General features: G+C 44.6%; 1 protein-coding gene across 1 annotated transcript in view; it reads left to right on the top strand.

The window, feature by feature from the left end:
- The first annotated feature begins 4,215 nt into the window (after positions 1-4,215).
- LOC149445471 (NACHT, LRR and PYD domains-containing protein 3-like) overlaps positions 4,216-25,007 on the top strand; it is a 34,330-nt gene continuing 13,538 nt past the window's right edge. The window contains exons 1-4 of the mRNA XM_089653774.1: positions 4,216-4,308; positions 4,486-4,546; positions 9,869-10,171; positions 24,886-24,924. Coding sequence (XP_089509900.1) covers positions 4,216-4,308; positions 4,486-4,546; positions 9,869-10,171; positions 24,886-24,924 — 496 coding nt within the window. The remainder of the gene's footprint in view (positions 4,309-4,485; positions 4,547-9,868; positions 10,172-24,885; positions 24,925-25,007) is intronic.

Consider the following 25,007-nt stretch of genomic DNA (forward strand, 5'->3'; position numbering starts at 1 on the left):
ACAACACTGCCCGTGTGTGTGCTACACCAAGACCGGGAAAACACTGCCCGTGTGTGTGCTACACCAAGACCGGGAAAACACTGCCCGTGTGTGTGCTACACCAAGACCGGGACAGCACTGCCCGTGTGTGTGCTACACCAAGACCGGGACAACACTGCCCGTGTGTGTGTGCTACACCAAGACCGGGACAATACTGCCCGTGTGTGTGCTACACCAAGACTGGGACAATACTGCCTGTGTGTGTGCTACACCAAGACCGGGACAACACTGCCTGTGTGTGTGTGCTACACCAAGACCGGGACAGTACTGCCCGTGTGTGTGTGCTACACCAAGATCGGGACAACACTGCCCGTGTGTGTGCTACACCAAGACCGGGACAACACTGCCCGTGTGTGTACTACACCAAGACCGGGACAACACTGCCCGTGTGTGCTACACCAAGACCGGGACAGTACTGCCCGTGTGTGTGTGTTACACCAAGACCGGGACAGCACTGCCTGTGTGTGTGCTACACCAAGACCGGTACAGCACTGCCCATGTGTGCTACACCAAGACCGGGACAACACTGCCCGTGTGTGTGCTACAGCAAGACCGGGACAATACTGCCCGTGTGTGTGCTACACCAAGACCGGGACAATACTGCCCGTGTGTGTGCAACACCAAGACCGGGACAACACTGCCTGTGTTTGTGTGCTACACCAAGACTGGGACAACACTGCCAGTGTGTGTGCTACACCAAGACCGGGACAATACTGCCCGTGCGTGTGCTACACCAAGACCGGGACAATACTGCCCGTGTGTGTGCTACACCAAGACCGGGACAACACTGACCGTGTGTGTGCTACACCAAGACTGGGACAACTCTGCTTGTGTGTGTGCTACACCAAGACTGGGACAACACTGCCCGTGTGTGTGTTACACCAAGACCGGGACAACACTGCCCGTGTGTGTGTGCTACACCAAGACTGGGACAACACTGCCCGTGTGTGTGCTACACCAAGACCGGGACAACACTGCCCGTGTGTGTGTGCTACACCAAGACTGGGACAACTCTGCTTGTGTGTGTGTTACACCAAGACCGGGACAACACTGCCCGTGTGTGTGTTACACCAAGACCGGAACAACACTGCCCGTGTGTGTGCTACACCAAGACCGGGACAACACTGCCCATGTGTGTGTTACACCAAGACCGGGACAACACTGCCCGTGTGTGTGCTACACCAAGACCGAGACAGCACTGCCCGTGTGTGTGCTACACCAAGACCGGGACAGCACTGCCCGTGTGTGCTACACCAAGACCGGGACAGCACTTCCCGTGTGTGCTACACCAAGACCGGGACAGCACTTCCCGTGTGTGCTACACCAAGACCGGGACAGCACTGCCCATGTGTGCACTACACCAAGACCGGGACAGCACTTCCCGTGTGTGCTACACCAAGACCGGGACAGCACTGCCCGTGTGTGCTACACCAAGACTGGGACAACACTGCCCGTGTGTGCACTACACCAAGACCGGGACAGCACTGCCCGTGTGTGTGTGCTACACCAAGACCGGAGCAGCACTGCCCGTGTGTGCTACACCAACACAGGGACAACACTGCCCATCTAATAGACTATTATACAAGGACAAAATGACCGATCCATGGCCTCCATCCCAATATGGAGCACAAAATGTGCCACTTTGAGGATATTCTTTGTAAGGACCTCTTCACCACATTTCATGATAGTGTCAGGATTCTCTCTAATGATCAACCTGTCTCTGATCTCAGGATCCCTGAAAGGAGTTTCTTTGTTAAACAAAAGAGGCCAGGTTAGGTTGTAGGCAGTATGGTTGCTAAGTACATCAGAATATGATGGTGCTGGAGGTGAGAAAGAGGAGGAGAAGGGATTGGGGCAGGCTTTATCATATGTATATATTTCATTATAAACAGGACACTGGAGGGGATGATCTATGGCCATAGGCTGCAATAGCTGGTGGGATGGTAAGGGCTCCTCTGTATGATTAGTATATGGAATGGTGGAGGTTCATCACTGTGAGGATGGTTATATGGAATAGAGGGGGATTTTGTCAGAAGTTAAGGTACAGAGGTACAGTGATAAAAGGCCCAAAGAGCAATGTATTACCATCCATCATGTGTTCTTGGAAATCACCAGCACGCTGGAAAATTTTCATGGGAATCTAAATTTACCCAAAGTGGACACAGATAGTAACCATAAACAACACACACCTAATACTCAGGTTATTACAACCTACATAATTATGGGCTTTTGAGGAGCCTTCCTCCATACACCACTGATCAGTACACTCGGCCATCAAAAAAAAAGGCACACAGGTTATCACAGACCACACACACTGCTCTCACTAGCAGGTACAGGTTAGATAAAGCAGCCAGTATCACCTCTAAAGTTAGTATGATCGCTCCAGTCACAGTCTCTACAGATCGTTGTGATATTCAGAGAAATCAAGGACTGTATTCATTTTATTTTTTATATTTCTAGGTGGGCAGTGCACTTTGGTAATAACAGTTACAAACAACAGAAGTTAAAAAGTAAGACACACATAAACACAGGCACATGGCATAGATAATAAAAACTATTTCTTCTGCCCTGGGATTGGATAAAACATATGGATTATACCCACTAGGATAGATGAGACCCCTCAGATATGACAATAATATGATTGCATTTCTCAATTGTAATTTTTTTTAGAGATCATCGTGGATTTTTCACCCTCCTGACCTGACCACATGGATAGAAGGGACTGGAGGCTGCATCCTATATAAGTAGTACAGGTAGGATTTTAGTAATTATAGTCTTCAAACACTCATAATGTATTGGGTTATAAATTATGAATCCAAAAGTATGTGTAATTCTGTAGGTTCAGCTGTTGAGTAGACACCAAACAATGAGTCCATACACCTAGGAGAACCAGAACCATCATACAATGATGCAAATATTGATATATTTCCTTATTTTATAATAAAGCTAACACTTTGCATCTTATAGATGGTATTCAATAGAGAGGAGGGTTTGTACAATTCTATACATTCCTCCACTGCTATCCCCTCGATGTCTGACCATGGGGAAACTACATGTCTCAGCTTCCCTCCACTGATATCCCCTCGATGTCTGACCATGGGGAAACTACATGTCTCAGCTTCCCTCCACTGATATCCCCTCGATGTCTGACCATGGGGAAACTACATGTCTCAGCTTCCCTCCACTGATATCCCCTCGATGTCTGACCATGGGGAACTACATGTCTCAGCTTCCCTCCACTGATATCCCCTGGATGTTTGACCATGGGGAAACTACATGTCTCAGCTTCCCTCCACTGATATCCCCTCGATGTCTGACCATGGGGAACTACATGTCTCAGCTTCCCTCCACTGATATCCCCTCGATGTCTGACCATGGGGAAACTACATGTCTCAGCTTCCCTCCACTGCTATCCCCTCGATGTCTGACCATGGGGAAACTACATGTCTCAGCTTCCCTCCACTGCTATCCCCTCGATGTCTGACCATGGGGAAACTACATGTCTCAGCTTCCCTCCACTGATATCCCCTCGATGTCTGACCATGGGGAAACTACATGTCTCAGCTTCCCTCCACTGATATCCCCTGGATGTTTGACCATTGGGAACTACAAGTCACAGTATTCTTCTACTAATATCTCCTATGTGTCCAGCTATGTAAACTCTCTAGCTGTGGGGAACTGCAGGTCCCAGCCTACCCTTTCTTATCCTATTCCAATTACTGGAGGGACATAATATAGAGTGGAAGGGATGGATGTTCAGACGACTCTGTGGATTCTGTACAATTCTGAGTATTACAAAATGTTGGAAATAAATTGATTGAGTAGAACAGAAATCTACTTACAATGTCCTTACACATCCAACATCTCAGTAGATCTAGATGAAGAGAGGAACCCAAATATATCACAAGATGGTAATTTAGACACCCAGATCCAAGTGTTAGATGTTGGGGTTCCCTGTTATCCCCCATGTCCTCTTATTATCACCCTGAAACTTACTATGTCCCTTCTCCCAACCTTCATGTCTAATCTTATTCCCAACCCCTGGACCCTAACTGTCCCTTAAATCTTCACCTCCCTTCCCCTAGGTGACCACAAACCTGACGTATCACCTGACCTCTCTGCAGACAACTTGCTGGCTGATACTTTGGTTTTGATTAGTACCAGTCTTAGTTATGAATGGCACAGATTTGTGGAGTTGGCCTCTACAAGTACAACAGACTCATGTCTGGCCCTAAACAATATACCAATCAGATGAATGCCAGAATGAAGGTACTGATTGACACGCCTAGTTATGGGTTGTAAATGACAGAAGCCCATCCAAATCTGCTATTCTTTGATTGGACAACCAGGCAGCCAATTGTTATCCACTTAAGGGAACAAAATCCTCCTTATTGTTTCCATTCATCACTCTACAAATGGGTTTATTAATGCTTGTGCTCCTTCCAGGTGATGTCATCTCAGGTAATCTCCTTGGGGACCTCTTCCTCTGCATCCTCCTCCTCACCAGGTATGACTGCTGATCCTGACAATCCTTTCCAATGTCTTTCCTCCATCTCACATCACCAGAGACTTTAATTAGATGATAGGATGTCCTACAGTTGCAAGAAAAAGTATGTGAACCCCTTGGGATTACGTGGAGTTTTGCATGAATTGGGCATAAAATGTGCTCTGAACGTCATCTAAGTCACAACAATAGAAGAACACAGTCTGCTGAACATAATACTACACAAACATTAGATGTTGCCATGGTTTAATTGCACATAACATGTAAACATTCACAGTGCAGGGAGGAAAAAGTATGTGAACCTTTCGACTTAATAACTAGTTGACCCTCCTTTGGCAGCAATAACCTCAACCAAATGTTTCCTGTAGTTGCAGATCAGACCTACACAACGATCTGGAGTCATTTTGGACCACTCCTCTTCACAAAACTATTTCAGTGTAGCAATATTCTTGGGATGTCTGGTGTGAATCGCTCTCTTAAGGTCATGCCACAGCATTTCAATCGGGTTGAGGTCAGGACTCTGACTGGGCCACTCCAGAAGGCGTATTCTGTGCTGTTGCAGCCATTGTTTTGTTGAATTACTTGTATGCTTTGGGTCATTGTCCTGTTGCATCACCCATCCTCTGCGGAGCTTTAGTTGGCGGTCAGATGGTCGTACGTTTTCCTGAAAAATGTCTTGGTAAACTCTGGAATTCATTTTCCCATCAATGACAACAATCCGTCCAGGCCCTGAGGCAGCAAAGCAGCCCCAAACCATGATGCTCCCTCCGCCATGTTTCACAGTGGGGATGAGGTTTTGATGTTGGTGTGCTGTGCCTTTTTTTCTCTACACATAGTGTTGTGTGTTCTTCCCAAACAACTCAATCTTGGTGTCATCTGTCCACAGTATATTTTGCCAGTAGTGCTGTGGAACATCCAGGTGCTCTTTTGCAAACTTCAAACGTGCTGCAATATTCTTTTTGGACAGCAATGGCTTCCTCTGTGGTGTCCTCCCATGTACTCCATTCTTGTTTAATGTTTTCCATATTGTAGATGTGTCAACAAAAATGTTAGCATGTGCCAGAGATTTCTGTAGGTCTTTAGCTGACACTCTGGGATTCTTCTTTACCTCATGCAGCATTCTGCGCTGTGCTCTTGCAGTCATTTTTACAGGACGACCATGCCTAGGGAGAGTAGCAACAGTGCTAAACTTTCTCCATTTGTAGACAGTCTGTCTTACCGTGGACACATGAACATCAAGGCTTTTGGAGATACTTTTGTAACCCTTTCCAGCTTCATGCAAGTCAACAATTCTTGATCGTAGGTCTTCTGAGAGCTCTTTTCTGCGAGGCATGGTTCACATCAGACAGTGCTTCTTGAAACCAGTAAACCCAAAACAGGTGTGTGTTTTTTAAGGGCAGGACAGCTGTCAGCAACACATCCAATATCATCACAGTGATTGGAGTCAAGGTTGGCTCACTCCTGGCTCCAATTAGCTCTGGGAGAAGTCATTAAGCTAGGGCCTCACATACTTTTTCCTCCCTGCACTGTGAATGTTTACTTGTTATGTGCAATTAAACCATGGCAACATCTAATGTTTGTGTAGTATTATGTTCAGCAGACTGTGTTCTTCTATTGTTGTGACTTAGATGACGTTCAGAGCACATTTTATGCCCAATTCATGCAAAACTCCACGTAATCCCAAGGGGTTCACATACTTTTTCTTGCAACTGTATATCTCTGTAGTCTGGACATATCCTGTAGACATCTGGCCACTCCACCCATTAGAAGAGTTCAGGAGCCTTCTTCAGTTGGGAAATTTGCAGGTAATTGGAGTTCACACTGATCCAACACATTACTATTCAAGGGATAAGGTTTTTTTACGAACTGATAGTTTCTTTTATTTTACTATGAAACAATTATTAAACCTGATGTTAAAAAACGGTCATCCATACATATACAGTAGGATGTCTACGCATGAACAAAATTGCTATGAGTTTGTGTAGACATATGTGGTTTTGTTTTTTTTAATTTCGGTACGAATCGAAATTCGTACAAAATTTTTGTTATTTGTAGATTCGGATGTATCCAAATATCTGAAAAACAATAGTAACAAATTACAATGAAGCCAAAATAAATTATAATGAAACAACACAATTAATTTATTTCATTTGGATGTTTGAAACATCTGAAATAACAAATGATCCAAACTGATTTGTGAACAGCTTGTTGTTAAGGAGCTGCATCCTTAACAACTATGACTGCTCTGCTGTCACTGGGATTCCCTGCTGACAGCATAATGTAAACAAAAGAAGAGCCGGCATTAGAAAATAACATGGGCCCCCCCTATCCATAACAGGCCCTTATCCAAGAATGCAGGCCAGGAAAGAGGGACAAGTGAGCAGCCCCCCTCCTGAACCATACCAGGCCATGTGCCCTCAACATGGGGGCTTTGGAAGAGGGGGACTCTCCCCAAAAGCATCTTGTCCCCATGTTAATGGGGACAAGGGCCTCTTCCCCACAACCCTGGACTGTGGTGGTGGGGATCTGTGGGGGGAGGAGCTTATTGTAATATGGAAGCCCCCTTTAACCAAACATGTCTTCTCTCCTATCCTGTCCTATTTCCTATTTTTTACCTTTTTTGAGAGTGCTGAATGACAGGTAAACATGAGGTGGTATCATTCAGTGACACAATGAGACATGGGAAAGGATGTGTTCAGTAAACAGCAAGATTTTTTCTCTTCATTCAGGTTGGTGGTTGGCGTTCATCGTGATTGACATTGAATCTACTTCTGGGTTGTCCTTTGCTCTGATTGCTACATGATAAATTGTGTGACAATCACGGAAACACCACACTGCATTCTTGTACTATTAAAAGTGAATGGCAGACAAACGTGTGCAGCACTGCAGTGTGATTTGGAATCGCAGGCAGAATCGAGCAATTCAGTCCATGATCCCAAATCATTGGATGTGAACAGGGCTTGATGAAAATGACTGCTTCTTTGAAATTCTTTTTCTCCCAATGTTACAGTTGATATTTCACATTACCTACCCTAGGCACTGACTATTGTTATACAGATCTGACGAATAGAAATATTACACTGTTGTATGTTACTATGTACAGTTGCAAGAAAAAGTATGTGAACCCCTTGGGATTACGTGGAGTTTTGCATGAATTGGGCATAAAATGTGCTCTGAACGTCATCTAAGTCACAACAATAGAAGAACACAGTCTGCTGAACATAATACTACACAAACATTAGATGTTGCCATGGTTTAATTGCACATAACAAGTAAACATTCACAGTGCAGGGAGGAAAAAGTATGTGAGGCCCTAGCTTAATGACTTCTCCCAGAACTAATTGGAGCCAGGAGTGAGCCAACCTTGACTCCAATCACTGTGATGATATTGGATGTGTTGCTGACAGCTGTCCTGCCCTTAAAAAACACACACCTGTTTTGGGTTTACTGGTTTCAAGAAGCACTGTCTGATGTGAACCATGCCTCGCAGAAAAGAGCTCTCAGAAGACCTACGATCAAGAATTGTTGACTTGCATGAAGCTGGAAAGGGTTACAAAAGTATCTCCAAAAGCCTTGATGTTCATGTGTCCACGGTAAGACAGACTGTCTACAAATGGAGAAAGTTTAGCACTGTTGCTACTCTCCCTAGGCATGGTCGTCCTGTAAAAATGACTGCAAGAGCACAGCGCAGAATGCTGCATGAGGTAAAGAAGAATCCCAGAGTGTCAGCTAAAGACCTACAGAAATCTCTGGCACATGCTAACATTTTTGTTGACACATCTACAATATGGAAAACATTAAACAAGAATGGAGTACATGGGAGGACACCACAGAGGAAGCCATTGCTGTCCAAAAAGAATATTGCAGCACGTTTGAAGTTTGCAAAAGAGCACCTGGATGTTCCACAGCACTACTGGCAAAATATACTGTGGACAGATGACACCAAGATTGAGTTGTTTGGGAAGAACACACAACACTATGTGTAGAGAAAAAAAGGCACAGCACACCAACATCAAAACCTCATCCCCACTGTGAAACATGGCGGAGGGAGCATCATGGTTTGGGGCTGCTTTGCTGCCTCAGGGCCTGGACGGATTGTTGTCATTGATGGGAAAATGAATTCCAGAGTTTATCAAGACATTTTTCAGGAAAACGTACGACCATCTGACCGCCAACTAAAGCTCCGCAGAGGATGGGTGATGCAACAGGACAATGACCCAAAGCATACAAGTAATTCAACAAAACAATGGCTGCAACAGCACAGAATACGCCTTCTGGAGTGGCCCAGTCAGAGTCCTGACCTCAACCCGATTGAAATGCTGTGGCATGACCTTAAGAGAGCGATTCACACCAGACATCCCAAGAATATTGCTACACTGAAACAGTTTTGTGAAGAGGAGTGGTCCAAAATGACTCCAGATCGTTGTGTAGGTCTGATCTGCAACTACAGGCAACATTTGGTTGAGGTTATTGCTGCCAAAGGAGGGTCAACTAGTTATTAAGTCGAAAGGTTCACATACTTTTTCCTCCCTGCACTGTGAATGTTTACATGTTATGTGCAATTAAACCATGGCAACATCTAATGTTTGTGTAGTATTATGTTCAGCAGACTGTGTTCTTCTATTGTTGTGACTTAGATGACGTTCAGAGCACATTTTATGCCCAATTCATGCAAAACTCCACGTAATCCCAAGGGGTTCACATACTTTTTCTTGCAACTGTATATTCCCTGGTATTCATGCTGTATGTCTAATGATGTACCATAACATCTCAATTACAATGTATTCTACTAATTGTTGTCTATGTGACACCTAAACCTTTATTACCTATTACCTGTAACTTGCTGGAAAAGATTACATAAAGAAAAAATGAAAATAATATTGGGGTGATAATAATTCATATGATCAGTAGCTCCATCTAGCAGTCATAAAGCCAGATCTTCCTGAATGAGGTATTTCAAGAAAATACTGTATTTTGGCCACCAAATGGAGTTGATGATCATAGGAAGTAAGCCTGTTAGACACATTATGGGGATTATTTGTGAAGATAATGTTTTTATCAATAGACCCTAACTGTAGGTGTTTGCAGCCAATATTCATCCATCAGAGTGGAAAGTCACCATTCTAGAGGTAGGCATGTAGGATTATCACCGAGAAGCCAATCTCTCCATAGGGTAATATACATATAGCTATATTGGGGGATATATTCCTTTCTATATGCTCTTTATAGTGTTGCTGGCTGCCATTACAGACTTTTCTGCTGTCATGTGTCAGAAATCGTCCAATCAGGATGAATGTTTATGATTAGGAATTTTCCTGTCTGCAGGGCTGGCTCCTGGTGTTGGGAGAAAGAAGAATGTAACCCCCGGGGATCTTATCATATATTCTCTGGAGGATCTGAAAGAATGTGATTTCAAGAGATTTAGGAACAGATTGTCTGATTTCTCCTATGGAGATAAACATCCCATCCCTCGAGGAAGACTAGAGAATGCAGACTGGATCACCACCAAGGACCTCCTGATAGACACATATGGAGAAGAAGAGGCTCTGGATGTCTCCATTAAAGTCTTTACACTGATTGATCTGATGGGACCTGCAAATGACCTCCACAAAAGCAGAGCACAAAATGGTGAGTTCCCATCTATAATGACCATTTCCTACCAATTCCTGATCAATATCTGTATGAGGAAGAACTAGGAATCATATATAATATAAATTCAAGTTTGTGGGTGTTATTCCCTTAAGTGACATCCAGATGATTCAAATACTATTGTACACGCTTCCACTGTGTCCACCACCACCTCCACACTGCACTCACCAGAAGGTATGGCTGCATCAATTATAAACCACATACAAGCTCTATGTATTGTATCAGCTCTGCGATCTTCTGTCATCAGATGTGGTCCCTTTAATAGAAGAGCCTTCTGATATTGGCATCTATTCAGGACATCCGAATCCAGAGCAAGCTGCATAAAGTGAGTGCTCACCAGCAAGAACCAAATAAATATACAGTTGTGTTCAAAATACTAGCAGTCAGACATCACTAACTGGATCAATCCCTGTTTTTGGTGGAAATGATATTTCTACATGGCAAATAATTTCCTAGCAGGTGTAGTAGAGTCATAGAAATCCAACAGACCCAACAGTCATGACATACATGCTGCTGATTCTGTGTCATTGAATCACTCATTGAAAGGGGAATGTTCAAAATAATAGCAGTGTGGAGTTCTATTAGTGAGGTCATTCATTCTTTGATAAACAGGTGGCAATTATTGCCCTTATTTAAGGAAGGAAGGCAGCAAATGTTGTACATGCTGGTTACAGTGCATTTCTCTCTGAAATTCTGAGAAAATGGGTCGTTCCAGACATTGTTCAGAAGAACAGTTTACCTTGATTAAAAAGTTGATTGGAGAGGGGAAAACATATAAAGAAGTGCAGAAAATGATCGGCTGCTCAGCTAAAATGATGGAAAATGCTTTAAAATGGCAACCAAAACCTGAAAGACGTGGAAGAAAGCGAAAAACTACCATTGGAATGGATAGAAGAATAGCCAAAATGGGGCGGACTCAGCCAACAATCAGCTCCAGGAAGATGAAAGAAGGTGTGACGTTCCCTGTGAGGACTGTTACAATTAGAAGACGCCGATGGGAAGCCAAGCTATCTGCAAGAAGTCCCCGCAAAGTCCCACTGTTGGGAAAAAGACGTGTGCTGAAGAGGTTACAATCTGCCAAAGAGCACATTGACTGGCCTAAAGAGAAATGACGCAACATTTTGTGGACTGATGGAAGTAAGATTGTTCTTTTTGGGTCTAGTGGGCGGAGACAGTTTGTCAGAAGAATACAAACACTGCGATTTTTTTGAACCATCTAATATTCACTTTTCTTCCATTTTTTTAGAGGAACAACACAAATTTGATGTATTTTCTTCATGTTGTGATTTGGAATAGAATGTGTCGTGTTCCCAATGCATTTGTGTGGATGGAAATAAAAGCTATTAGAAGGATTTTCAGCTTTATTCACTTTTTTCAACTCACTGCTATTATTTTGAACACAAATGTATATAGTGTAGTAGTTTTTTTAAGAGCAACTCGCATCAACATAAAATAACAAAATACTCACAAAGATGGCCACCACAAACAGAACAATACGGCAGCACTCTTAGTTCCACCCAACGTGTTTCACGCTCTAGCACACGGGTGTCAAACTACAAGTCCCACGAGGCATTGCAAGATTGACAGTTACAAGCATGACTCCCAAAGGCAGAGGCATGATGGGGATGGGAGCTGGAGGGCTGCCAGTTTGACACCCCGCATCTTCACCAGTCAAAGAGTGCTGATTACCAAATGTCTACTATATATAAAAAAATGACAATCACAATGAATGGAGCTGTATTCATTTGCCATATTGCCAAAGTCCAGCAGCCATTTTCTCCATTGATCAAAACCAATGTACACAGTATACAGTCGCCATTTTGTTGAAGTTCAGAGGCCATTTTCTCATGGATGCAAAAACAAATAAGCTAATAATAACTTATACGGCCACCATTTTGAAGTTCAGTGGCCATTTTCCCATGGATGAGAACATATATAATTCATCAACACTAACCTGTAGGACAAGGAAATGCCGTTGTATACTGCCGCCATTTAAATGGAGTTCATCAGCCATTATCCCAAGTATAAAAAAAGAGGTATATGAATTCTCACAGTAATTTAATAGGTAAACTTAAGCAGCCAAACGTTTTAACTATAACAACACAGACAATAAGTGGTAGATAAAAGACTTGAATATTATGCCCCCCCATTCAGATATATACCTGTAAACCTATTAATGCCAATGAAAGATAAATATAATATGCTTATCGTAATGTACAGACGACCGTAGTATATGTCATGATCAGAGGGTAAGACCACCTGGGACTGTAACTCAATATCTAGTGTGCCAATTTAAACAACTAAACAAGTGTACTGATCCTCACAGGAGCAGTTTGACTGCATGCAAATGGGGGTGCATCCGAGTTGTAGGATCTAAGGAGCCACCCAGTATTTACCAGAGCCACTGGAGGGGTGGATGTTGTGCTGCATGGCAGCCCCCAGGGTGCAGTTCTCTAACACACCCGCGCAGGCACAGTGCAACCAAATAGCATGCTGGAAGGACACGCGGTACACACTGGATATGAGAATGCTCAAACGGCGGTGAACACCACAGGAACCAGAGTTGGTCTGGCTTCTATGTGAAGACATGTTGCTAAAACACTAACACACAGGTGCAATAACTTAATAATGCCTAGGTTCAGGGCGGATAGGCAAGAGCCCGAGCAACTGGGATAGGAGGCAAAACCTGGTGCTGAATCAATGTTCACAGAAGCATGACAGTATAGTAACCAAAAACACAGCAAGAAGACAATGAACTCCTTCAATAAATAGTGTGAACGTTTTTATTTTATTATTTATTTCAGGTACTTGTATAGTTCCATCAATTTACGCAGCGCTTTACATATACAGTATATTGTACATTCACATCAGTCCCTAACCCTCAGGGGGGGGTACAATCTAAGGTCCCTAACTCACATTCATACATACACATACTAGGGACAATGTAGGCAGGATCCACTTAACCTCCCAGCCTGTCTTGGCGTGTGGGAGGAAATCGGAAAATCCAGAGAACATGCAAACTCCAGGCATGTGGTGCCATGGTTGGAAAAATATATAATTCATGGGAAACTATAGACCTAAAAACGGACAATACAAAGATATCTAAAGAAAAATCAAAAAGCAGAAGATTAGTCAATAACTTTAAACATAATTAAAAATTATTTAAAAATGGGGGGGATGGAGAAAAAGGGAAACCAACTCCATGTAATGTAATGTAAATTGATACATACAAAGAAATACTGACAATAAATAAAAAATAATAGACAAAGTTAAAAAACCTGTTATATATAACAATGTATGCATGTAATAAAACTTCATTTAGATGTATAATACTTTTTGAAATACAATGAAAGTAAAAATAAAAGACCAGGGTTGGATACAAAAATAAATCAACTGGGGAGCATGGCTACTGGCATGTAGTATGGCCGCTTGCTGACAAAGCTCTGTCAGGCTCCTGAGGAATCCAACCTCCAGGGCACCCACATCACCTCTCTATTGCACCCACGGGAGCCATAACCTTCCGCTCTGTATAGCAGTATGCTCAGATGCTGCTGAGATACTCCAACACCTAAAAATGACTAATAAAGTTCTTTCTGGCCACTCAGAGGAGGTTACAACAACATGTTTGTGGCTCCCAAAGCCCACCGGCTGATACCACTCCTCTAATGTCTTCTCCTCTGCTGCTAGAAACATCAGATGCTTCAGAAGACACAGCTCTATCTACAGGACAGTCTGGATCCTTTTCTCCGGACATTTGCAGCCCTGAGAAAATCCAAACCCAGGAAAGACACAAATACCAACTATGATGAGAGAGAGCTGTCTGGGGTGAGAGGTGGTTCTAAGCAGAATTTTAAGGATACTGAAATCCCTGCCCCCTTGCTTCTTTTACAACCACTGATCAGCCTATGTCAGATACCATGCTCAAAGAAACGCTGTTACCAATGAGAGCCTCAATACAGTCAGATGTTCTCTCACGTTTGCACCAATATAAAGCTGAGGTACATGGGCTAGGAGGTAGAATCAGCCATGTGGAGGATAAAATGAGTGTAACTGCAACATCATTTAATTCACTTGTGGATGCAAGTGCAGAACAAGAGGAAGATATAACCTGGCTGAAAGGAAAGATGGCAGATTTAGAGGTTAGATCTAGAAGAAATAACATACAAATCAGAGGAATTCTTGAATCAATCCCATCTTCTCCACTACCTCATTGTGTGCGGGATGTCTTCCTCACAGCCATTCCATCCTTATCTTCAGACCTTACCATAAATAGAGTGCACAGGGAACCAAAACCTTACCTATCTGAGAATATTCCCAGCGATGTATTACTTGGGAAACATTTTTTTGAAGTAAAGGAGCAACTACTATCAATATTTTGTCACACTGACCAACTTCCTGAGAAAATAGCTTGCCTTCAAGTACTACTGAATTTTTCCAAATATACACTTCAGCTGTGGAGAAATCTACAACCAGTTACCAAGGTCCTCAGAAACCACAAGGTAACCTATCAGTGGAGTTATCTAGCTACACTCCTGGCAGCTCATCAGGGATTCATGAAGAGAATCTCAACCCTGGATGAAGGTCTCAACTCTCCAGCAGCTATGGATCCTCTCCAGCAGAATGTGCCCTCCTCCTCCACTTCGCTAAGACCATCACTGTCTCTGGAATGGCATCCAGTCCAGCACAACAAGAAAAGACAACATGCTTAAAAGGGCTCTTTTTGATCTACCTGTGCCAACTCTTACTACACAGCTCCCAGTCTCCAGAGAAGTACAAGCCATTGTACTTTTTCACCCCTAAATACTTGCAGTTTCACTGCTCTTGGTCTTTTTAAGGCCTCTCTTTTTTTCTTTAGAACGTCATTATTTTTCAGTATATCCCCGTTGCGGTATGTTTCTAGTTTGCAACAAGTTTCTCACCTTAAGCCTTGGTATCTTCTCAGGAATCTTTGGCAATACCTCATTATTGTGAAAATTATGTAACTGTGCTGAATGCCCAAAAAATCCAAACAAATTGTGAATTGTAAAACAAACAGTGAAACCATAGCTGCACTCACAAATACCAATACAAATACTCAATAACTGATATCCAGTTGTTGTGCTATTGCTAAAAAATATACAGGGGCTGGGCTGAGATTGTGCTGACGGAACCCACGCCTGTCTGGAGCACCAGGGGCATTTATGACTTACACGCTCATATGTCTTTGAAGTTTGTACGTTTTTTTTATTCATTATAATAAATCATTTGTACGTTATCACACTATCTGGAGTATTGTCCTTTTTGACTGAGTATAGAGCGGATCACAATAAAGGAGGAAGAGGAGGAGAGATACTGAAGTCAGTGACACCTCTTTTCCATTTAGGATGATACAAGAGAGATATGTTCAGCCTCATGCTCTTAGACCACCTATTATCTGGGGTCTAACTATTCTGTAAGGAGCAGTGTGTTTATGTGCTGGTGGGCACCAGAGTCTCTATTTCACTACACAAGTGGAGGATTATTGTCCACATGGCTGATCATCAGAACCGGGATTTTGTTATCAAAAGACATTTTCATTGTTTGGTGTTTCATGTATTTTGCCTTAATAATATTATTGGTGGGAACACATTTAAACTATAAGTGACTCGTATTCGTATCTTTTTTTATCTAAAGCGCAACAATAGCAGGATAACACTTATTGAATATTTCATTACTACTGAATGCTACCATCTCAAATTCTGCCTTGAGGAGATGGAACTTTCTACACCAGCTTGTCGCATATCCACTCCATGCACTAAGGTGATTTTCCATCATTGTACCATCAGATGTTATATCACTGCATTAATAATTCTTTAACCACTTCCAGTCCGGACACTTCCCCCCCTTCCAGTCCGGACACTTTCCCCCCCCTTCCAGTCCGGACACTTTCCCCCCTTCCAGTCCGGACACTTTCCCCCTCTTCCAGTCCGGACACTTTCCCCCTCTTCCTGTCTGGACACTTTCCCCCCCTTCCAGTCCGGACACTTTCCCCTCCTTCCAGTCCGGACACTTTCCCCCCCTTCCAGTCCGGACACTTTCCCCCTCTTCCAGTCCGGACACTTTCCCCCTCTTCCTGTCCGGACACTTTCACCCCCTTCCAGTCCGGACACTTTCACCCCCCTTCCAGTCCGGACACTTTCACCCCCTTCCAGTCTGGACACTTTCCCCCCTTCCAGTCCGGACACTTTCCCCCCCCTTCCAGTCCGGACACTTTCCCCCCTTCCAGTCCGGACACTTTCCCCCTCTTCCAGTCCGGACACTTTCCCCCTCTTCCTGTCTGGACACTTTCCCCCCCTTCCAGTCCGGACACTTTCCCCTCCTTCCAGTCCGGACACTTTCCCCCCCCTTCCAGTCCGGACACTTTCCCCCCTTCCAGTCCGGACACTTTCCCCCTCTTCCAGTCCGGACACTTTCCCCCTCTTCCTGTCTGGACACTTTCCCCCCCTTCCAGTCCGGACACTTTCACCCCCTTCCAGTCCGGACACTTTCCCCCCCTTCCAGTCCGGACACTTTCCCCCTCTTCCAGTCCGGACACTTTCCCCCTCTTCCTGTCCGGACACTTTCACCCCCTTCCAGTCCGGACACTTTCACCCCCCTTCCAGTCCGGACACTTTCACCCCCTTCCAGTCCGGACACTTTCCCCCCTTCCAGTCCGGACACTTTCCCCCCCTTCCAGTCTGGACACTTTCCCCCCTTCCAGTCCGGACACTTTCCCCCCCCTTCCAGTCCGGACACTTTCCCCCCTTCCAGTCCGGACACTTTCCCCCTCTTCCAGTCCGGACACTTTCCCCCTCTTCCTGTCTGGACACTTTCCCCCCCTTCCAGTCCGGACACTTTCCCCTCCTTCCAGTCCGGACACTTTCCCCCCCTTCCAGTCCGGACACTTTCCCCCTCTTCCAGTCCGGACACTTTCCCCCTCTTCCTGTCCGGACACTTTCACCCCCTTCCAGTCCGGACACTTTCACCCCCCTTCCAGTCCGGACACTTTCACCCCCTTCCAGTCCGGACACTTTCACCCCCTTCCTGTCCGGACACTTTCCCCCTCTTCCTGTCCGGACACTTTCACCCCCTTCCAGTCCGGACACTTTCACCCCCTTCCTGTCCAGTGCAATTTTCAGCTTTCAGCGCTATCACACTTTGACAATTGCGCGGTCATGCAACACTATGACCATATGAATTTTTTTAGCATTTTTTGAGACAGATAAAGCTTTATTTTGTTGGTATTTATTCACCACTGGAATTTTTATTTTTTTTGCTATGTAAATGAAAATGTCCCAAAAATTTGAAAAAAAGTGTTTTTCTTATAAAATGTTGCAAATAAATAGTACTTCATAATAAATCTTGGCCAAAATGTATTCCATTATCTTTTTAGCAAAAAAAAAACCCAAATTAGTTTATAACCAAAAATTGTATAATTTTTAAACATTTTTTTATATTATCTATGTTTTTTTTTCTTTTTTACATACTTGTCACCCTAGCAGTACAGTGTCACCATGGTGACACTATACTACTTGTCAGGGGGGGGGTGATGAAGATTTTTTTTTTTTACACTGATTGCTTTTACACCCATAAATGCTGCAAAAGCAATCATTTCTCCTTCTCTCTAGCTGCATTCTTGCAGCCATTGAGAACTACTGAGTGAGCTGTGATTGGTCACAGCTTGTCAAATGGTACAAGACTGTTGTGAATAGCCCTGTACCATGTGACCTCTGTGATCATTCACAGATTTCACACTTAGTAATCAATGATGTCAGAAGTGACATCTTGCTTACTACTCTGCATGTGATCACTGATTGGCCAACCAGTGATCACATGATCGGGACCTCGCACAGAGGTCCCGTCCGACGATCAGTGTTCCACTGTGTTCAAAAGGACGCAGCGGGCACCGGATCGCGGTGCTGCGTGCTCCCAGGGAGCGTGCACAAGCAGGGGGTGGGGAGGCCATTTATAAACAGCCACCCGACCCTGCACTGCCACCGTCCAGCCATTTATATACAACGGCGGACGGGAAGTGGCTAATATTGAATTGAAATGGATATCTCTTAATGTTCATGGATTTAATCATCCAGCCAAATGCTGCTCTTTATGGCAAGAGGCTGTACATCATAAATCAGATGTCTGAGCAGTGCAAGAGACACATTTCCATAGAGACTACCCTAAAATGTTCACATAAAAACTTTCCTCATGTATTTCATCAACTACAGCAAAAAAGAGAGGAGCGCTAATACCTATTAGAGATACAGTATCCTTTGTACTTAAAGGTATGATTTCCGGTGAAGATGGCAGATTTATAATTTTGCAATGTGATCCTAACACTAAACCTTATACCACAGTATCAGTGTATGTACCTAACACCCACCAATTGTGATTCATCCGTAAACTTTCCTGAAAATCTCAACGGTGCAATATGGTAATCTTATTGTGTGTGTGGAGATTGTATTGTGGTACCACAACCTATCCTAGACTGCATACCATTGGCAAGATGCAGAGGATCTTCCCTGGCTGCTTTTTCTTCATAGAGATGAATTATATGATGTTTGGTGCTGCCATCACACCAGTGAGAGACATTTTACATTCCACTCAGCTAGAGATAATCGCTACTCCCGTATTGACCTGTTTATTGTGGATAAGTGGATGTTAAAACAGGTGTCCTCCGCCATATATGATATCACTTGGTCAGACCATGCTGTCATCTCTATTACCCTGGAGAAGGACTCCTGTTCTCCCATGTATGTTTGGCGTTGTAATAATTCCATTGTGCAATCCCCTATGTACCAATCTACTTTTCTTCAACATTTCAAAAATTTCTTTCTCTGGACAACAATCTGCCAGATAGAAAAGTCAACCACTCTATGGAATGCCCACATACAATTTATGACAGGCATTCTAATTGAGTGCTAAATCTAAAACATAATAAAAAATGCGTCTCTCCAAATTGCTCTCTGATATCCATACACTTGACCTCCAGAATAAAATATCCGTCTCTGATACCAATGAACAGTCTTTACCTTATGCACTGAGCTTATAGGAGTTATTAGATGGACACTGTAAAGAACCTCTACCTCTAGCAGCCCACTGGTTAGCTTTCCCCAGAGCGCGGAGTCTAAGTCCCGGTACGCTTGTTCACCATGGCCCCTGATGGTGGGGATGGACTTGGAGCGAACCAAGACCAGGTTGCTGCTCCTGAGTACACCCTCCTGTGGTAGAGGGATCCGCCAGAGGTTTCTGCAGGGGGAGAGCCTGATGTGAAGAGGCGGATATGCCAGAGCGAGGTGGATGGATGGATGAGCAGGAGCGTGGTCAGACAAGCCGAGTCGGTAGCTGTGGGAGCAGTGCGGTACAAAGCAGCGGGCAGAAAATGGTCGGGTCACACGCCAGGTCAGCAACAGAATATCAGGTCCAATAGGGGGCATCCAGGAGGGAGGTCAGGCAAGCCAGGGGTCAGAGCAGGAGAATACAGCAAGGTCAGGAACAATCCAGTCAGCAACAATCAGGGATCACGAACAGCAATCAGGAAAACAGGGAGACCAAACGGCAACTCCTGACAGCGCAGGGAAGTTTAAATACCGTGCCCTGCGCTGTCATTGGTGCCAGGCGCGCACCCACGGCTTCAAGTGCGCATTCGTGGATTCTGTCTCCGCCGCGGCCGGCCAGGACCTAGTGCCCGTACACTAGCATGAACGGGCACAGTGCACCTGCGCTGAGCTGTGGATTGTAGTGGCTCCTGACATTGCCCCCCCCTACGGGCAACCTCCGGGTGCCCAACTGAACTCTCCACCGTGGGTGACTAGGATAGAACGCCTGGATAAGCCTGGGGGCATAAACATTTTGAGCTGGTTCCCATGAGTTTTCCTCAAGACCATAACCTTCCACTTGATCAAAAACTGGGTCTGGCCCCCCTTTTCCGGCAGTTCAGGATTGCTTCCACCTCAAATTCCTCATGCTCCTCAATGGTTATAGCCTCTGGAGGTCTGGACTCCCGATCTGGAAATGGACCTGGCACGGCTGGCTTCAGAAGTGATACATGGAAAACTGGGTGGATTTTGAAAGTCTCTGGAAGAACGAGTTCATACACCACTTTGTTAATCATTTGCTTCACTCGGAATGGACCCACAAACTTCGGTCCCAGTTTCTTCGAAGGACACAACATCTTCAGGTTTGTTGTTGCCAACCAGACTTGATCCCCCGGTTGCAACACTAGTTCTCCCCTTCGCTTCCTATTGAAGGCTCTTTTGTTGTCTTCTTGAGCTCTTGAAATAGCTTCCTGAAGCAACTTGTTAGTGGTGGAAAAAAAAGTGAGTGTGCTTTGAGTGGCAGGAACTGAACTTTCGGCAACCAAATCAGGTAGGAATGTGGGATGGAACCCATAGCTTGCAAAAAACGGAGATTGCCCCTATGAGCTTTGAGTTAGGAAGAGAATATTAGTATGTCATCCAAATAGACAATCACAAAAATATCAAGATAGTCTCTGAATACATCATTAATGAAATGTTGGAACGTGGCCGGGGCATTGCAGAGTCCGAAAGGCATGACCAAATACTCGAAATGGCCAAATTGAGTACGAAATGCCGTTTTCCATTCATTACCCTCCCTTATACGGACCAGATTATACGCACCCCTCAAATCTAGTTTAGTAAAATGGCTGCAGATTTAAGTCTCTGGAAGAGTTCGGGGACCAAGGGCAATGGATAACGATTCTTTATCGTGACCTTGTTTAGTTCACGATAGTCAATGCAGGGTCTTAGGGACTTATCCTTCTTTTCTACAAAGAAGATTCCAGCCCCTGCTGGTGAAGTGGAGGGGCGGATGAACCCCTTTTGGAGATTCTTGTCAATGTACTCCTTAAGAGCTCCTAATTCTAACTCGGACAGGGGAAAAATTTGACCGAATGGGATCTCTGAGCCTAGTAGAAGGTCAATGGGGCAGTCATATGTTCCGTGTGGAGGTAGGACGTCTGCCCCTCGTTTGCTGAAGATGTCCAAGAAACTGTGGTAGGCCGAAGGGACAACCTGCCTTAGATTGGAGTCTCCATCCGAGCATAGGAGGAATTGGGGAGCTGCGGGGCCCGAGGCGTGGCAGTGTTCCCGACAATATGGGTATAAGAACTGAACAGAACCGGTTTCCCAATCAATCTGGGGGTTATGGGCCTGCAACCAAGGAAGCCCCAGAATGACTGGGAAAAGAGGGGAGGCTATGGCGTCTAATTGGAGAAACTCCTGCTGAAGACCCGCTACCATAGTGGAAATAGGAGGAGTCTCCTGATCCACCAACCCCAACTTAATTTGCGATCCATCAGCCAAAAATATGTTAAGGCCATGTTCTCTAGTCTGGAGGGGAATTTTTTGCTGATGGGCAAAGTTTAGGTCCATGAAGCAACTGCATGCTCTGGAGTCCATTATGGCCGTCACTTCCACGGTTCTTCCTGGGAGCTGGAAGGAAATAGGTAAGCTAAGTAATTGGACTGTTTATTTTTTCTTTTATCTCTGCTGAAAAAAGTAGAGGCAGACTTACTCGCTTTCAGGGGACAGGAACGCACCATGTGACCGGCTTCTCCACAATACAGGCAAAGGTTCTTTGACCGTCTCCTCTGGCACTCCTCTGGTGATAATGAAGGCCGAGCCAGTCCCAGCTGCATGGGCTCATGGGTATCCATAGGTTCTGGAGTACGGTTCCCCTCTAGCGTAGGTTGAACTGTTCCCCGGAAGGGTGCCCATGTTGTTCTCTGACCCTGGCTGGTTCTTTCAAACCTGCATTCCCACAGCCTGCGGTCTATCTGAATGGCCAAGACAATGAGCTCCTCCAAGGACTCGGGTAGACCTACTCGGGCTAGTTCATCCTTAAGAGCTTCGGAGAGCCCTACGCAAAATTGGTGGCGTATGGCGGCGTCGTTCCACCTTGTATCCACCGTCTGAATTCCGATGCATATTCTTCTGCTGCCTGGCGGCCCTGTCTAAGGGAGTATAGGGCTGATTCTGCGGAGGCTGCCTGCTGCGGGTCATCATAAAGTATGGCCATCGACTCAAAAAAATCTGTGACTGTTTCCAGGTGGGGGTCGTGGTTCTCCATCAATCGATGAGCCCAATCTTGGGGTTCATCCTGGAGCAGGGATATTATGAACCCCACTTTGACTGATTCCGTAGAGAACGTGCGTGGCTGCAATTTGAAATACAGGAGGCATGCGTTCTGGAAGGCCCTGAAACGTGCTCGGTCCCCGCAGAAGTGTTCTGGTACTGGAACACAGGGTTCAGAAGTAGGCAGTGTGGCTGAAGCCCCTGTGGATGGCCCTGGAGATTCCCCCGAATGGGGCAGGGGAGGCCAGGCCCTGGGAGGTGGCGACAGGTGCAGACAATGTCTGGATACGGTTTTCTAGATGGGTAAATCCATCTTGCAGCATCTTGACGGCTTGGGTCAGGGCCACCAGGTGCTGGCATGTATCTTCCAATGGGGATGGTCCTCTCCCAGGCTCAGTCATGGCCGTTTGGTACTGTAAAGAACCGCCTGGTGGTACCTCTAGCAGCCCACTGGTTAGGTTTCCCCAGAGCACGGAGTTTAAGTCCCGGTACGCTTGTTCACCATGGCCCCTGATGGTGGGGATGGACTTGGAGCGAACCAAGACCAGGTTGCGGCTCCTTAGTACACCCTCCCGTGGTAGAGGGATCCGCCAGAGGTTTCTGCAGGGGGAGAGCCTGATGTGAAGAGGCGGATATGCTAAAGCGAGGTGGATGGATGGATGGATGGATGAGGAGGAGTGTGGTCAGACAAGCCGAGTCGGTAGCCGTGGGAGCAGTGCGGTACAAAGCAGCGGGCATAAAATGCAAAATCAGCCAATGTGATTGTCTGGATTTGTTTTCTCATTTTGTCTCTCATAGTTGAGGTCTACCTATGATGCCAATTACAGGCCTCTCTCATCTTTGTAAGTGGGAGAACTTGCACAATTGGTGGCTGACTAAATACTTTTTTGCCCCACTGTATCCTTCTTCCAACTCCTCAAACATTAGAGAATTCTCCTTATTTTATAATCTCCTTTAACACAAAATTTATGTTTATTAATCCTCCCCACTACTCAAATGGGAATCAGACCTTCATCAATCTTTTACTCCTTCTCAATGGCTCTGGGCATTTACAGTAAATAATACATATAAAGTTCCCTACTGCATGAATCATTGGGAATTACTTCAAAAATGAACCACTAGATGGTACCTTACTCCCTACCAACTGTCCAAATTTTCACCAAAGAACTCAGCCCTCTGCTGGAGACCAGGTAGGTAACATATAGCATATATTCTAGACCTTACCCATTTTTGGAATGTGATATTTAAGCAAATATCTGTCACAACAGGTGCACTGTTATTGTCTAATCCTGCTTTAGCCATTTTGAACTAAAAGATTTATGAAATTCCTCCGCCGTTCCTAACAACCACTGTTCAGCAAAAACATTGATAGCCACACAACGGAAAAAGTGCCAGGCCCCTAATACATTGGGGGCTATAGCCTTAGTCAAATTGAACTATTCATATGAAGGCTCCCTAGCCATTAGCTAAGGCAAATGTGATATCTTTGATAAAATATGGAAACCGTGGTCAGATTGGTGTTGAACCACTGTACTACTGTTTAACTACGTTACTTAAGTTTTGGATTGCTAACAGAGAAATTATTCATTTCCAAGTGTTAGTAGTGTTGCATGTTATATGGACGTCCCTGATTAGAAAACATTTTGATGCTTACCATCTATGCACACTTGAAATTTTGAAACTACTAAAAAATATTATTTGAAAAATATATAAATACATAAATTAGTGTCCATAAACAATTAATATCAATATCCACATTAAGAGCCAATGGTGTGGTTGACTTCATCTCATATACCCACCATGTCTCTAATTTAGACACCTGTTGTACCCTACTTGAACCCCTCCAATGTGGATCTATTGTGCCTATAGCCCAAAACTGCAAACCTTTTGGATTTCTGTGGTGGCATTTCCTAAAGTGGGTAGATAAACTGTGTGCCTTGTGTCCTCCTGAAATATTTTAAATGTGCTCTCTCAATATGTCCCTCAGCCTGTGTGCATATTGTTTACTGCAGGGACATTGCAGTAAGTAAACTACAAATCTAGTATTACATGTGAGGAAGGATGCAATCTCATAGTCTTTCCTTGTACCAATGGAACAAAAGCTAGTGGCTTTTTTCCACCTTACTCTACTTTACACATTACACAGCTATTACATGGATAGAAGCCCATCAACTGAGAGAACAATTGCACTATTGCCTATTATACAGAACCTCTACATTTATAGCTGTATTCCTGGGGGACCCTCTTGACTGTTGTTCGGTGTTCTGAGCTTTGTGCCTCATGCATCCACCTGAACCGCCATCAGAAAGAGGAGTCAGAGGCTCCAGATTTTAAGTGTGTGTCTGTAAAACCCTGCAAAGAGAATTGGGTGCTTTTCTGGTCCCCCCCACTATGGTCAAATATCACTGCAATGTGCTGAAATGTTACCGACAAAAACATTACCCATCACCTGCATGTAGAATTTGGAAGAGGAGAGGCTCCAATCTCCAGAGGGTTGGTGGGATAATGGTATCTGGGAGGATCTGCTACATTAATAGTTCTCCTAATATGTTATACATTTCAGAGGTTTGTCAGGACTAATCCGTTTCCTAATCTTATTTCCAGTCAAACTGAAGCAGATGACACAAGACAACAGATCATCAGGTTAGTAGGACATCCATGCTTGATATGAAATTTCTTCTGGATGAACATTTTGTTCTGTTGTAGTCTAGATGATGTGTACATAG

Source organism: Staurois parvus, unplaced genomic scaffold (genome assembly GCF_062004578.1).
Source record: "Staurois parvus isolate SC_StPar_1 unplaced genomic scaffold, SC_StPar_1.0 ptg000720l, whole genome shotgun sequence".
NCBI lineage: Eukaryota > Metazoa > Chordata > Amphibia > Anura > Ranidae > Staurois > Staurois parvus.